The sequence below is a fragment of the Puma concolor genome, chromosome D4, assembly GCF_028749965.1.
Source record: "Puma concolor isolate L17-30 chromosome D4, mPumCon1.1.hap2, whole genome shotgun sequence".
Taxonomy (NCBI): Eukaryota; Metazoa; Chordata; class Mammalia; order Carnivora; family Felidae; genus Puma; species Puma concolor.
In genome coordinates this window covers 58,371,315-58,387,250 of record NC_141679.1, presented here as the reverse complement: position 1 = coordinate 58,387,250, position 15,936 = coordinate 58,371,315, and the positions used below count along the sequence as shown (strand labels likewise).

Genomic DNA, 15,936 nt, shown 5'->3' with positions numbered 1-15,936 from the left:
GGAAGGAGAAACCACAGTAACACAGAGAAGGCTGTGGGAAGCCAGGCTTGTGGTAGCTCAAGTCGAGCCAGAGGGAAGAGAGTAGGGGGTATTTAGTCCCAGCTGGAGTCCGTGAGGCACATCGGAGTCCCCAGTGTGGCAGAGCCCCTGGAGTTGGGGGACACAGAGCTCTGCCACAGAGGGGCCAGCGGGAGCCACTCAGGTTGACATTCCAACACCTGTCCGACCACGAGGCCTGCCTGCACCGCTGTTCCCCCACAAACTCTGAAACATCCCCTCACCCTGAGGAAGCCAAGAGTGAAGGAGGAAAGGCTCCTAGCACTTAGAGAGCAGAGGGCAAAGATGTCAGACATCACGAATACAAGGTGCTCTGGCCCAGAGATGGAGGGTTCCTCTACCTGCTCACATCCAAGTATCCCTCATACCTACCTAAAGGATCCTGGGGAACCTTAGGTAAGACGAGATTTAGAAAAATTATAAATTAACGGTAACTCATTAATATCGACATCTCACCATTATCTCAAATATAACAAATCCAACAGGCCATAAACTCCTCAGTCACAGACACGGTTTCTTTGTCATATCCTTATTTCTAGTAACCAATGAGCTGGGCACTAAAGATATACCAAAACCGTAGCATGAAACGTCAGAAACAACCCTGCAGCCACCCTACCCCTACCAGCCCGGACAACCTCTCCTCCGTAATCATCCGGTATTTTAGCCGCTGTTGGTTCTTCTCTCTCCTGCACCTCTCACCCCAGATCTGTCTCTAAATCCCACCATTTCTTCCTTCTGAATGTCTCCTTCTGTCCCTCTCTCCCCCATCCCTGTTATCTTCATCCTGGGCTAGTTCTGCGCGCTCCTCCTGTGCACAGCCTCCTGGAAAACTCTGTGGCCCTGTCAGCCATGCCTTGCTCTCTAGATATTCCTGCAGTGCCTGCCATTCTCTGAAGGCAAAGGCCCATTTCTGGTCATCATGTCCCCCGCTCCTGCTCTCTGGTACTTGGCATTTTGGTACTTGACATGGTCATGGCGATTGTTCAGAGTGGTGGGCAGGTTAGTGAGAACGAGTGAGAGAGAGAGAGAGAGAGAGAACGCTGGGTCATGGAATGGAGGGGGGGAGATGGCTGATGGGCAGGGAATCTATCTGGCCCAAAGTTCCCAGGAATATTTGAACCACTGAGGCCCAGTTCTTTTTCCTTCTAGGCTCTCTGGGGACAATGTCAGAACCATCTTGAACCGATTATCGTGATCAAAACCCAGGGGAACTCTGATTACCTGGCCAGAGGATGTTCTAAGCTGAGACTTCCTCGTAGTGAGAGGGCAGCATTGGGTAGACTTCACAACATTGCCTAATTGGGTCTATGGGATTGAAGTCTAAATTCTGAGCCTCTCACCAAACTTTAAATTGCTTCTGGGATAGGGCCTGGCCCCAAAGCCACCCAGAATTAATTCCTGAGAGAGTCATCATGGGGCCCCCTGGAGAAAGTGTGGAGCCCAGAGAAGAAGATGTTGGGTCTAGTAGCTGCATGGCTCACCAACTCACCCTGGGGTGCAGCCTTGCCTGGGCTGAGGTTCCTGGCCAAGCCTCATCCTCGACAGTTAACCTTTGTCTCGTTCTCTTACTAAGCCCCAAGGTCTGGCAAAGGCACCGTGAGTAGCTGCAGCTTCTATGGGCTTTGACCTGTGGCTGTACTTTGGACCCCTCTATACCTAGGGTCATTTAGAGACACCAGGAAGTCAGACAATAGTTAAAGAGTATGTGCCCATGTTACAAATGTGCATCTACCTGTTGCTGGAGCAGCTCTGAGAGATAAGGCCTGTATGGCCTCCTTGGTTATGGCTTGGTAGCATCCAGATGGACAGATGACAACAGAAACAGTCATTTCGCCTTGCTCCTATAAACTGGCAGCCTCCCCCCTCCAGTGGCTTCTCTTCCTGTGAGCGACAGGCCCAGCCTAGATGTCACCCCACGCTGGGTAAGTTCCAGGCGATGTTTATGGCCAGCTCCTCACCAGTTGGGAGGGAAGAAAAGAGGCTGAAAAGAGAGTGCAGGGTGAGGCAGGGAGGGAAAAACTGGGCTGGGGGACAAGACAATTATTTCTAAAGCTCTGAAGGCTGCTGCTATGACAAGGGAGCAGGTCTGTTTTGCATGAGCCCAGAGGAGTCTTTGGGCCCATGGAGGAAGGAAGAAGTTAGAAAAAAAGCAATCAACAATATGTTGATATATATTGACAATAATATGGGAGGATGCGAGCCCCCATGTTGTTCAAATGTTCTGCAGAGGCAGAGAAATTACTTCCTGAGGAGAGGATCACTGTAACAGGTGGGTTAGGGAAGGGGACTGGATTGGTTTAATATCTGAAGGTTCTGCCAAGCTTCAAATTCTGCACTTCCTGGTACTAAAAGAGCTTTTCTCTAAAAATGATTCTCTTTCTCTTCATTCCACATATCCCGAGATAATTTCTTTTGGACACTGTATCATTACCAATTAGAAGAAAGTACCCTTTCTTTGGGGCCATGTGCAAGTCACAAACCTCTCTCCAGACCTCAGTTTCCCCACCTTAAAAAAATTTTTTTAATATCTGTTTATTTTTGAGAGAGAGCCAGAGTGTGAGAGGAGGAGGGGCAGAGAGAGAGACACACACAGAATCCGAAGCAGGCTCCAGGCTTTGAACTGTCAGCACAGAGCCTGACGCAAGGCTTGAACTCACAAACTGTGAGTCGGGCGCTTAACTGACTGAGCCCCTCAGGCACCCCTCCCCACCTTTAGAGGTCAGTGATTCCCAAGACTGGTGTGGATCAGAAATATATGAGAAACATTTATTTAAAAACTATGCAAACAAAAAATTGATCTCCAAGATCATCTGCAAATGTAGGACTCAGCAATCTGTATTTTTAACCAGCAGTCAGGTCACTCCATGCTGTTTTAGGCACTCTGCTACAGGGCCTGATCACATCTGGTGTTCCTAATCTCTTTGGCAGAAAAATTGTGATGATCTACAGTGTGGCACTGAATATTCTGGGAAGCTGAGTAGATTTACATGTGATGATGTCTCCAAAGCATCTCAATGGCACTGGATGGCACATGACTCAAGACCCCACTCAACCTAGGCTGGGGGTGTGTATTATGAATGGGCTCTGTCAGCTATGATTATATTCCTTGGGCCCAAGGTCCAGAGCCACGGAGGTGCAGACAGGTGAGCTGTGGTTACGGGAGATTTTGGTGAGTGCTCCATGTTATAGGTTCCAGAAATTCAATTGGGTCAGATTATTCAGAGAAGAGGGCCAGGATCAGACAAATTGATTCATACCAACTAAACTCAGAAGATACTGAAGTGTAAACCACATACTGTATAAGAAATAAAACGGTTACAAATATAAGTAACTTTATGTTTGCAAGCCAGCACATTCTCTTCCTATAAAACTGTTTGTATTGGGAGTCCAATTATATTAGAAATTTACTGGGCAAAGAAGAACTGGAGCCAGAGGAATGGGCAATATGACTCAATGGCCTCTGTCGCTGAGCTGGGATAGCTTGTGGTCCCAATTGTATGAGAGAGACAGAATTAGTCAGAGGCTCCTGTTTCCCTGGAAAGTGTGGAAGACACACAGCATATGCAGACACACAATTTTTGCTTTAGGTATATTAATATCAAAATGTCTTTTTTATTTCATTAAGTTTCATTAGATTTCCAAGTTCTGCTCTAGATGCTTTTGACTGCTACACAGCCTTACTTGAGATTACTTGGTTTTGTAGTTGAATCCCATATATAAAGTTTGTTTATAATTTTAGGGACATGATGCTGTGATCCCCATGTAGTGACTCAAGCAAGCCATCAAAAAACCAACAAGAATTTCTGCCTTCAGTATTTTTAGGGATAAAGGAGAGAGTTTGAAATGGAAGCATCCAACCAATCTGCTGTGACAGAATTTGTTTTGCTTGGCCTCTCTGCCCATCCAAAACTAGAGAAAACGTTCTTTGTGCTCATCCTGTCTATGTATCTGGTGATCCTGCTGGGCAATGGGGTCCTCATCCTGGTGACCATCCTTGACTCCCGCCTGCACACGCCCATGTACTTCTTCCTGGGGAACCTCTCCTTCTTGGACATCTGCTACACAACCTCTTCAGTTCCTCTAGTCCTGGACGGCTTCCTCACTCCCAAGAAAACCATCTCCTTCTCAGGCTGTGCCATGCAGATGTTCCTCTCCTTTGCCATGGGAGCCACAGAGTGTGTGCTTCTGGGCATGATGGCATTTGATCGCTATGTGGCCATTTGTAACCCCCTGAGGTACCCTGTGGTCATGAGCAAGGCTGTCTATGTGCCCATGGCTATCAGCTCCTGGGTGGCTGGTGGAGCCAACTCCTTGGTGCAGATCTCTCTTGCAGTACAATTACCCTTCTGTGGGGACAATGTCATCAACCACTTCATCTGTGAGATCCTGGCTGTCCTGAAGTTGGCCTGTGCTGACATCTCCATCAATGTGATCAGTATGGGGGTGGCCAATGTGATCTTCCTGGGGGTCCCAGTTCTGTTCATCTTTGTCTCCTACATCTTCATCCTCACCACCATCCTGAGGATCCCCTCAGCTGAAGGGAGGAAAAAGGCCTTCTCCACCTGCTCTGCCCACCTCACAGTCGTGGTCGTCTTCTACGGAACCATCCTCTTCATGTATGGGAAGCCCAAATCCAAGGACCCCCTGGGGGCAGACAAGCAGGACCTTTCAGACAAGCTTATATCCCTCTTCTATGGACTTTTAACTCCTATGCTCAACCCCATCATCTATAGTCTGAGGAACAAGGATGTTAAGACTGCGGTGAGGTACCTGGTGGCTCAGAAACGCTTCACCCAGTGATGCTGGGATATGTCATGACCCACACACTCTGATTCACTTGAGAAATTCAATGCAAAGTGGCTAGGTGAAGGGCAAATTGAATTCAGAGGCATGCTGCTCATAGTCTGGTCCATGGAGCAGCAGTGTTAGCAGCACCTGGGAGCTTATTAGACATGGAATGGGAAGGGACCCATTCCAGACTTAACTGAATTGGAATCTACATGTTAACAAGATCCCTCAGGAGATTCATGTGCATGTTAAGCCTTGAGAAGTACTGGTTAAGAGTGTATAGTGGGTGGTGTGGCGAGTGTACTGCCCAGACCCCGCCTCTCTCTCCCTTAGGGGCTTTGGCTCCTGTTACCCCAGCCACTGGGAGTACTGGTGGCAAACAACATTCAGTTAGTTGCTGCACTGGCTTGCCCTTGGCCCATGAGAGTTACGTGGCAGTTCAAGTTCTTCCTCTGCACTGTCCTGCTTCCTTCACTTCCACCCCACAGGTATTGATCTTAGGAGCACTCTCCAGTCAACATCCTGCATGAAAATCTCCCCACCAGAGTCAACTTCCTGGGAAAGCTTACCCACAACAGAAAACAATTATCAAATCTCAGTACTGGTGCATGAGTTGTGTGTGATGGGCCTGTGTTCCCAGGTGTCTCCTGCACCCTGGCTCCTGAGGAAAGTAACTTGGCAAATTCCATTTGTTCAAGGAAAAGAATTATTCCCCGAAAATGATTTGCTAAGTTAAATTCCTTACTTTTTATTCTATAAACAGATCTTAATTTGTACTTACTGTACAAATGTCTTTACTCCTTTTTTTTAAATTTTTTTTATGTTTATTTCTGAGACAGAGAGAGACAGAGCATGAGTGGGGGAGGGGCAGAGAGAGAGAGAGAGGGAGACACAGACTCCAAAGCAGGCTCCAGGCTCTGAGCTGTTAGCACAGAGCCCGACGTGGGGCTTGAACTCCCAAACCGTGAGATCATGACCTGAGCCAAAGTCAGTCGCTCGACTGACTGAGCCACCCAGGTGCCCCCAAATGTCTTTACTCCTAACCAGAGAGTCAGCAGAGCTGTTTTACCCTTCGGGCATGAGGGTGCAGTAGTCGGGCCTTATGGGGTGTTTTCTAAGTACAAAGACGTTTGAGGGCTGGAAAACCTGTTGGCTCTTAACTACAAGACAAACAAACAGAAATCCTTTAAAAACTTAATTGTTTATTTGTGTGCCCAAAAAAGGGAATATTATGTTAACCTCAGTAATGGATAAATGAATGTACTGTATTCATGAATCTTATTTTAAAACAATGTGTATGTAGTTAGTTACCTTAGCTTTACAAACACTCCAGAGTTTTTATGCTAACTGTTGAGAAACCATAGAATTGTAAATTGAGTCACTTGTATGCCAAGTAATTCTAATAACAGAAGTAGAAAAATAACTTCAAATTTACCACAAAATTACACATAAAATGGGATACAGGTGCATTTTGACATGATGTGGGTCGAGACCTCCAAAAGTAAGAGTGCCAAGGTTGGGAGCAGTCTTAAGGTGGACCCTCTAGTTCCCAATGTATTTGTCTGCAGTGCCTAAAAATGTAATTGGCATGCAGGTACTAAAGAAGATACGCAGATGTCTCTCCCCACCTACCTTTTAACTTTCTCTTGTCCCCCTGCACTCCTTGGACTCAGAGATGTGCCCTGTGGCTGGTAGACTTATATAGAGGGTCTCAAGTGAGGGCTCAGAGGGCTGAAACCTTTCCTTAAGAGAAAGTCCCAACATGCTAGTCTCCAGCCAGAAGCCTGCAGTGGTCTGTGGGTCATAGAGGTCCCCAACCAGGGGGCTCCAGGACTTCTTTTCTTCAGTCTTTATGAAAATGACAAAAGCATTGGTGGAGAGGAGCCGAACCCACACTCTATAATGAGATCTTTGTGCATTTCCCCTGTGATAACGTGGACCGTGATGACTACATGATGCCTGCGTGGGTGACAAAAGTATAAAACAAACTGATACCAACTTCCATCTTCTTCTCAAGGAAAAATTGGTTCCCAGGGTCTTTTATTAGCAAATCACCCTCCTTCTCTTTTAAGACCAGTCTTTGTCAGTTGCTTTTGATAGAGATTAGGCCATAATCCAAGGCTCCTTACCTCCTCCCTGCCTTCCCTCTTGTCCACTTATATGGGAAAATTCCTGTTCTCAGGCCCTGCCAAGCAGGCATGGCCACGTTCCATATTGCCTGATTCTCACCTCCTGGACTCCAGTTGAGGTGACCTGAAGGGTTCTCTTGTTTCTTGTCACCAAAGATTTCCAACTAAACAGAAGCTCTTAGCAAAATGCTAGTTAGCTGCCTGGCCTGTGACTCCAGAGCTGCTTCTAAGGGTAGACTCTGCTGTTTTCTCACCAACCCTAGAGCTCTCTTCTGCCCTCATGTCCTCTGCTTCAATCCACAATCCTTATTCCCTGCTATACTATAGTATGGCAGGGGGGCAGGAAGAATTGCTTCCTAGTTGGGACCTAAGCTTCTCTGATCTCCTTCTTCTGACTTTTGCCTGTTCTGGCCTCCCATACAGCTTAGGGGCACTTGGCAATCATCTCTCAAACTGTAGCTGTCACTGGAAGTTTCTGGAGATCAGAGGTGCCATCCTTATCATTTCTAGCGCCTGGTGCTGGCTTGTGGTACATGTTTCCTGTCTTTGAGGGCAAGGGCTAGAGCTGATCAGCCCAGGAAGAGTGCTGGGTGACTGCAGCGAAGGTCAGCTACTGGAGCATGTGGATGCCCAGTGTGTCTGAGAGGGTCTAGGCAAGCTTTCATCTCTTGTTTGGACACTTAGTCCTGCAAAGACAAGTGCAGAGCCCCCTCTAACAGATACCATTGTGGTAAAAGCATAGTCAGACCTTAGTTATCTCCTCTACTTCCAGGAAGGTCAGCAAGGACAGGATGGGAATTTCTAATCTAAGGAACATTTCTTTGTAGTGAGAGTTAAGATTTACATAGTGTTGTCTACAATGTATATAATTGAGTTCATGGGACACAGGCTCTAAACTCCTGTGAGGCCTCCACCAAACTTTAAATTGCTTCTGGGATTAAAACTGCCCCCAAACAACCAGAACTCTAAATTCCTCCGTGGTTCTTTGACGGAACCTATAGAGAGAGGGCAAGGGGCAGAGAGCAGAGTATGTCTGCCCCGACCACGCAGGTTGGGCATGACTGCAGGGCCACTGGGAAGCAGCAACTTGAGGTGTCCTTCCTGCTATTATCTCACCAGACATGGAGAAGGCCAGCAAAGGGAGCAGCTAGAGCCCCTTTGGCTATGGCCAACCCTGAATTTTCTTTACCTTCTGTGAAATTTGAAGGGACTGCTTAGCTCCAAGATAGCTAAACAGAATTTGCTGCACATTTCCAGGCACAGCCTCAACAGATAGAGCTAGACAGGGGATGGTCAAGGTGGGCAGTTGAAGCTATCACCTCCAAAGCCAGGAGCCTTCCAGCATCCTCCCTGCCATGAAACCTCCTGTCTAGGTAAGCTCCTGACCCCACCATGGCCTCATCCTCATACTGGATGTATACTGAGCTCTCTCTGTAGCCAAAACTTCTCCAAGTAGGTGGGAGAAGAGAAAAGATAGTTGTGAGTAGGGACCAGCTCACAGCTCCCATGTCTCTGAAGGGCTTTTATAGGGGAAGGGAGCAGGCATGTCCTGGGAGTTTAGGCCAGTGGGGGGCAGTAGGAGGTAAGGTATGGGGACAACATTAGAAGAAGGAAGTTCTGTTCAATGTAAGGGAAAACTTTCCAACAATCAAGGCTGTTTCACAAAGGAATGGGAGCCATGCACTCACATAGCTCAGGGTGTTCAAAGCAGAAATGGGAAAACTGCATTTCTTTTTTTTTTTTTTTTAATTTTTTTTTTCAACGTTTATTTATTTTTGGGACAGAGAGAGACAGAGCATGAACGGCGGAGGGGCAGAGAGAGAGGGAGACACAGAATCGGAAACAGGCTCCAGGCTCTGAGCCATCAGCCCAGAGCCTGACGCAGGGCTCGAACTCACGGACCGCGAGATCGTGACCTGGCTGAAGTCGGACGCTTAACCAACTGCACCACCCAGGCACCCCGAAAATTGCATTTCATAGACATTCATACAATCAAGGGGAAAGAGGCAAACCAGTTAATTTTTGACATTTCTGCCAAGCTTCAGATTCTGCAGCCAATAGTACTAATATCTCTAAAAACAGATCTCTTTTTTCCAAGTATTTTCAGTGCCCATAGTTAATGTCCTCTGATAATTGCATGAGGACAGCTTCAGACTAGCAGCAACAGGGTAATAGTCAAAGATGCAACATGTGAAGCCCAGGGACAGCCCCCTACCCAAGCTCTGTTACAAGGCAGATATCTTAGAGAAAGGTGTGACATCTCTATTTTTCATGAGTGTCCCAGGGAAAGCGAGGATGATCAGGATTTCATAGTGGGTCCTTGGCTCCTCAGTAGACCTGCTCTGGCACAAATGAGGGAGCACTTGTAAGCTTCTGTTTCTTCACGTTTAACATGAGAAGCCAAGGTTTGAGGTTTTCTCTAATATATTGGATTAACTGGTCTACATGACTGGAGCACATCCTATGTGCAATGCCTCTTTGGGGTGACCCCTCTGCAAGGCTGGGTAGGACTGTCTGCTCTTCTATGGGAGAGAAAACATCATTGTGGTATTGCAGTGGTTTTAATGGTCAACTCAGATATAAAAGGGTCTGAGTGAGGAGTTGTGACTTATAAAACAGCTCCAAAAGCATAGAGCTTGCTTATAGAGTCACAGATGCTCACACTGGGAGGCATGAAGGACATTTGTCCTTGGATTCTACCCCTGCTCCCTAGCACTGGGGGCTGGAACAGACTAAGGGAAACTGCAATGCTGTGGACAAAGGCCATGGTTAGAGAGGGGGAATGTAGAAGTGCTTTTGGTAGGGTCTCCATGAACTATTAGCCAGAGAGTCCCTATTGACAGTGCAATGAAGGAAGATCAACCAAACTCATGAGAAATGAAGTATAAACTAGGCATCAAGTAACAAATATAAATGCTACGCAGATTCTAATGTTCCTGGCCTCTGCTCATCACATCCTCTCCGTAGTCCTCAAATTATTGTCAGAAAATTATTGTATAAGCACAGGATTAGAGTAAGTGAAGTGATGTCAGTGATTATCACCACTGAGTATGACAGCCGGAAGCCCCTAAGGACACTGCAGGGACAATTACAGGCAGGGAGGGCTGGCCAGAAGAGCCAATCAGTGGTCTGGACCCATGCCTTACAGTACAACTTCAGGGTTCCTCTTTTATGGTTCCCATGTAGACCCTTCCTTCAAGTATGTCAACACTATTGATCTGTCTAAAATTCTATCATATATCATGATTATATTAAGTTTCCAGGGTCTGCTCTTCCTGCTTTTGATTTGACATATCCTGACTTTTAAGGTAACTTCAGTGGACAATGATTTTTGTAATTTCAATGTTACTATTATAAGTTGGCATGCCAAAGGATAAATTTAATTATAAGTTGTCATTTAAATCCCCACATATTGATCCCCATAAACATGTGCTTGCTGTCCTCAGTTTTCCTGAGGGTAGAAGAGAGAATTTAAAATGGAAGTGGGCAACCAATCTGTTGTAGCGGGATTTGTCTTGCTGGGGCTGTCAGATCAGCCAAAGCTTGAGAAAATGTTTTTTGTGTTCATCCTGTTGATGTACCTGGTGATCCTGCTGGGCAATGGGGTCCTCATCCTGGTGACCATCCTTGACTCCCGCCTGCACACGCCCATGTACTTCTTCCTGGGGAACCTCTCCTTCCTGGACATCTGCTACACAACCTCTTCAGTTCCTCTAGTCCTGGACGGCTTCCTCACTCCCAAGAAAACCATCTCCTTCTCAGGCTGTGCCATGCAGATGTTCCTCTCCTTTGCCATGGGAGCCACAGAGTGTGTGCTTCTGGGCATGATGGCATTTGATCGCTATGTGGCCATTTGTAACCCCCTGAGGTACCCTGTGGTCATGAGCAAGGCTGTCTATGTGCCCATGGCTATCAGCTCCTGGGTGGCTGGTGGAGCCAACTCCTTGGTGCAGATCTCTCTTGCAGTACAATTACCCTTCTGTGGGGACAATGTCATCAACCACTTCACCTGTGAGATCCTGGCTGTGCTGAAGTTGGCCTGTGCTGACATCTCCATCAATGTGATCAGTATGGGGGTGGCCAATGTGATCTTCCTGGGGGTCCCAGTTCTGTTCATCTCTGGCTCTTATGTCTTCATCATTGCTACCATCCTGAGGATCCCTTCAGCTGAGGGGAGGAAAAAGGCCTTCTCCACCTGCTCTGCCCACCTCACTGTGGTGGTCATCTTCTATGGGACCATTCTTTTCATGTACGCAAAGCCCAAATCCAAGGACCCCCTGGGGTCAGACAAGCAGGACCTTTCAGACAAGCTTATATCCCTCTTCTATGGAGTGCTGACTCCCATGCTCAACCCCATCATCTACAGTCTCAGAAACAAGCATGTGAAGGTCGCTGTGAAGTCTCTGGTGAGTCAGAAATGCTTTGCCTAGTGAGAGTAGGGGCCAGCAGCATACCTTGTGGCTCTGTGCACACAGATCTCCTAGGAAATGACTGCTTCATAAGCATAGATTTGTTCGATGGTCCTACACACCAGTCTCATCACAAAACTGCCCAAACAATGCACATCAGGATGGGACTTTCCTGAGTGATTGACAATGAACATCAAATCTTTGGAATGAAGAGGGGAGAGGACTGTGCTACATCACCTAGAAACAAGGATAAGTGACTCTTATATTTTATTTTTGTTATGAAAAAAATAAATAAAAATGGAAAACTTTGTAAGAAAAACATACTTTCCTTGTTCATGTGCTGACCAGCTGCAATTTGTGCCCATTATGTTGTTTTCTGCTCTACTATGCAAGGGGGGGAGGGGTATGGCAGTGAGGAAAAGTCACTTCTTTTTTTTTTTTTTTTTAAATTTTTTTTTTTTTTTTCAACGTTTATTTATTTTTGGGACAGAGAGAGACAGAGCATGAACGGGGGAGGGGCAGAGAGAGAGGGAGACACAGAATCAGAAACAGGCTCCAGGCTCTGAGCCATCAGCCCAGAGCCCGACGCGGGGCTCAAACTCGCGGACCGCGAGATCGTGACCTGGCTGAAGTCGGACGCTTAACCGACTGCGCCACCCAGGCGCCCCGAAAAGTCACTTCTTAATTGGTGTCCAAACTGAAAACCAACCTGCCATTTTGCAAAATTACCAACACCAAGACATCCCAAATGATACCATTTAACCCTGCAGGGGGCCCAGAGTGCTTCCTGTTTAATTATTTCCTGCTTAATATCCTAGAGCTTATTTTGGCTCCATCTTCTTTTATTGTACATAAAGCACATCTATTCCTACCCAAATTTGTGAAAGAGGATTTCGTGTCAACACTAATCAAACTCCAGACACTGCAGGCCAAGAATAAAATTTCTAGCACTCTTCAGTTCATTATTACTGCAATGCAAAGTTTATATTCTGAGTCCCTTTATTTTCCTGGAATTAATGTTTGCAACCATCCAGACTCTAATGGTCAAACTCAATTTCCTCTGTCTCTTCAGGATTTGGACTGGACACTGGCACCAATGCTACAAATCCACTGGTAATTACTCTTGTGGTTAAGAGCATGGACTTTGGAGCCTGACTGATGTGGAGGTGCCCCTGCCTGTGTAACTTCAGATACATTTTTAAAAAGCTACTTAATCTTATAGACTCTTAGTTTTTTAATTTGTAAAATGGACATAATGAAGCCAACCCCATGGAATTGTTGTGGGGATTAAATATATTTCACTTAGTAGGGGGTGGGGAGAGGGAGAATGGGTGATGGGCATTGAGGAGGGCACTTGTTGGGATGAGCACTGAGTGTTGTATGTAAGCCAATTTGACAATAAAATTATATTAATAAAAAATAAATATATTTCATTTTAATTTAATATATATACATGTGATACACAAGGGCTAACAAAGAATATCCTCTCAATAAATGAACATTTTTATTATTAATGAAATATGTTAAATAACTCCTCTGAGGAAGGCTTATGACATGAAGACATTTCAATTCCACAGTTAACTGAATCATTTCTGATATATTATTATAGTGCTTTTTTGTTTGGCTTTCTAGCTTAGGAGTCAAGAATCTCATTTCTCTGGGCATTTCCTCTGTCACCTTTCTTCCTTATCCACACAGGTAAGTTATGCATGTCTGAGCTGTGCAACACTGACCCTACCTCGACCAACCAGATTCTTTCTGCCAGATTTTGGGGATTGTTGTTAATACCCAAGAAATGAGTCACTGAATCCATAACATACAAACTTGGGAGTTTTGGGGTAATTGTGTTCACCCACGTGTACTGGGGTGGTAAAGAGAAAACAAGTCTGCAAAGAGAAAAGAAAGAACAGCCAAAGAACCGATGATTGAGGGCTTCCTCCTATGTTCCCAGTTCTCAGTTTCCAATTTTTCCTAGGCCTAGCCTGTATTCCTGCCCTTTTGTTTCTAAAGGACACTCCTCTATATTAGATTGTATTTTTGAATAATCTAGATTAAGTTACTTTCTTCGAAAGAGGGCAATAAAAGTCATATCTAATATGATTACTAATGTATAAAGTAGATATTCTCTATCATGTGCCTTGTGCAAATGGAGTGCTAGGCTATAATGCACAGAAGTCTTAAAGAATTCAGTTTTGAGACAACTGTTGTGAACTCAATATGCACTGCTTCTTGTAATCAGTACTCCCTTTCTGCTACAGTGGCTTTGCTCTCTGTGGATCCCATCACCTGTAAATGTGGAACATGCCCAGAGGTTGATGTAATATAAAATGTTTAGGTTTAAATCCCTGACCAGCCACATAGAGCTGAGAGACCAAGAGTGTATTCTCTGCTCTTGAAGAATCTCAGGTATATTCTTCCACACAATGAAGGGGGAGTACTAAATCTCAAGTGATCTCCACCTGTGAATTTCCTGGGATCTGTGTTTCCATCCACTGGTGGGAAAGTCCCACTCTGTCTTACAGCAGTTTTTATTTCAGTATTTGAAGCTGAGTCTGGTTTCTCTCATCTCCTTAGCTGCTCATGTACTAGGAGCATCTTCAGAGCCTCCATCTTCTCCACTAGGCTCAACAACCAAACAGAATGACTCAGGGAACTGATGTCATTCCACCTCTATCACTGGTACAATGAACAGAGTAGCCATGATTGCAGGAGGTTATTTGCTAAACAACAGGGACTCACTCACAAAGGCTGATGTAGCTACTTCAGCAGCTAATTGTTCAAACTCTCAGCAACAGAGACCAACCCTCATTCGAAGAGACTATTCAGCCACTTGGCAGTAAGCTGATTACATTAGGCCATTTCCATTCTGAAAGTGCGGTGATTCATCTTGATTAAAATCAACACCTCTTCTGACTATGGGTTACCTTTTCTCTCTGAAGGGCATTAGCTAACATCACCATCTGACAACTCACAGAGGGTTTGACTTATCCTGTGTAATATTTCATTGGTCCAAGGCTCATTTAGCAAAGTTGGTGTCATTGTGAGATAGTGATTATGAGATCCACTGATCCTTCCATATACTGCACCATCCAGAAATAACTTGTCTGAGGGAATGACATAATGGCCTTTTGAAAGCACTGCTAAGGCACCAGCCTGGTGATAATATTCTTCAAGAATGGGGTATATGGATCCTAAATGAATGGCTGTTTTATGGTTCTGTGCCCCCAAAAGGCAAAATACATGGTCTAGGAATCATGGGTGTTAGCAAGAGTATCCCTGATGACAGGGATAAGAGTAACCCCAGTTAGCTACGGGGGGAATTTTTACTTTCAGTCACTGTAACATTAGGCTTTGTAGGTATAAGTGTCCTAGTTCCCAGAGAAGTGTTGCTTCCACCAGAGGACACAGAAAGAGTCTCATTAAACATTTGTAGCACTTAATAGAGGTGTAACTTCCCTACCATAAGATTCACCCATTGTAAGTCATGTTCAATGATTTTTGATAAATCTATACATTGTGCAATTATCACTACCAACCAATTTTAGAACATTTACATCATTTCAAAAAGTTCTCGCATGCCCATTTGTAGTAAATCAATCCCCAACTCCAGTCCCAGTAACTACTAATCTACTCATTTCTAGAAAGATTTGCCTTTTCTAGAAATTTCAGATAAATGGAGCAATACAATATATAGTCTTTTATAGTCTGGCATCTTTATTGCATATATATACAATATATAGTCTGGCATCTTTCATTTAGCATGTTTTTGAGGCTCATCTAGTTATAACATGCATTAGTAGTCTCCTTTGTATCACAGACTAGAATTACATGGATCTGACATCTTGTGTTTATCTATTCATTCATTGATGGACATTTGGATTTTTCCAGTTTGGGGCTATCATGAATAATGCTACTATGAACATTCACGTACACAACTTGGTGTGGAATTGGTGGGTTGAATGGTACAAATAAGTTTAACTCTAAGAAACTGCTAGCTTGTTTTCCAAAGTGGCTGTATCATTTTAAATTCCCACAGTGTACAACATTGCCAGTTTCTCTACATCCTCACCAACACTTGGTGTTATTAGTATTTTCAATGTAGCTCTTATAGTAGATGTGTAGTAGTAGCTCACTGTAGTTTTAATTTGCATTTCCCTGGTGGCTACTAATGTTGCACATCTTTTCATGTGCTTATTAGCCATTCACGTACCTCTTTAGTGAAGATATTTTAAATTGGGCTGTTTATCTTCTCATTATTGAGCCACACATAAGAGTTTTTTATGTAACCTGAATATAAGTACTTTATCATATATACAAATTACAAATATTTCAGTCTTTTTTGTCTTTTCATTTTTATGGTGTCATTTGAAAAACAAAAGTTTTTAATTCTGTAGTACAATAATCAATTTTTAAAAATAAATTTTGATGTCTTATTTAAGAACTCTTTACTTAATCCAAGGTTACAAAGATTTTATTCCATGTTTCCTTCTGGAAGTTGTATAGCTTTTTTTTTTTTTTAAGAGAAAGAGAGAGTGCACGAGTGGGAGAGAGGG

General features: G+C 44.6%; 2 protein-coding genes across 2 annotated transcripts; both read left to right on the top strand.

Annotated features, from left to right (window-relative positions):
- Positions 1-3,846: 3,846 nt before the first annotated feature.
- On the top strand, positions 3,847-4,857 carry LOC112851190 (olfactory receptor 13C7-like). Its single transcript, XM_025914739.2, has one exon. It carries the CDS (start codon positions 3,901-3,903, stop codon positions 4,855-4,857), a length of 957 nt encoding a protein of 318 aa, XP_025770524.1. The 5' UTR covers positions 3,847-3,900.
- A 5,593-nt stretch (positions 4,858-10,450) lies between these two features.
- LOC147574906 (olfactory receptor 13C7-like) lies at positions 10,451-11,407 on the top strand. Its single transcript, XM_086684698.1, has one exon. The coding sequence runs from the start codon at positions 10,451-10,453 to the stop codon at positions 11,402-11,404; it is 954 nt and encodes a 317-aa protein (XP_086540824.1). The 3' UTR covers positions 11,405-11,407.
- Positions 11,408-15,936: the final 4,529 nt, after the last annotated feature.

Bases quoted from the DNA above. Each gene is read 5' to 3' on its own strand.
- LOC112851190 (XM_025914739.2), top strand. From the start codon at position 3,901: ATGGAAGCATCCAACCAATCTGCTGTGACAGAATTTGTTTTGCTTGGC.
- LOC147574906 (XM_086684698.1), top strand. From the start codon at position 10,451: ATGGAAGTGGGCAACCAATCTGTTGTAGCGGGATTTGTCTTGCTGGGG.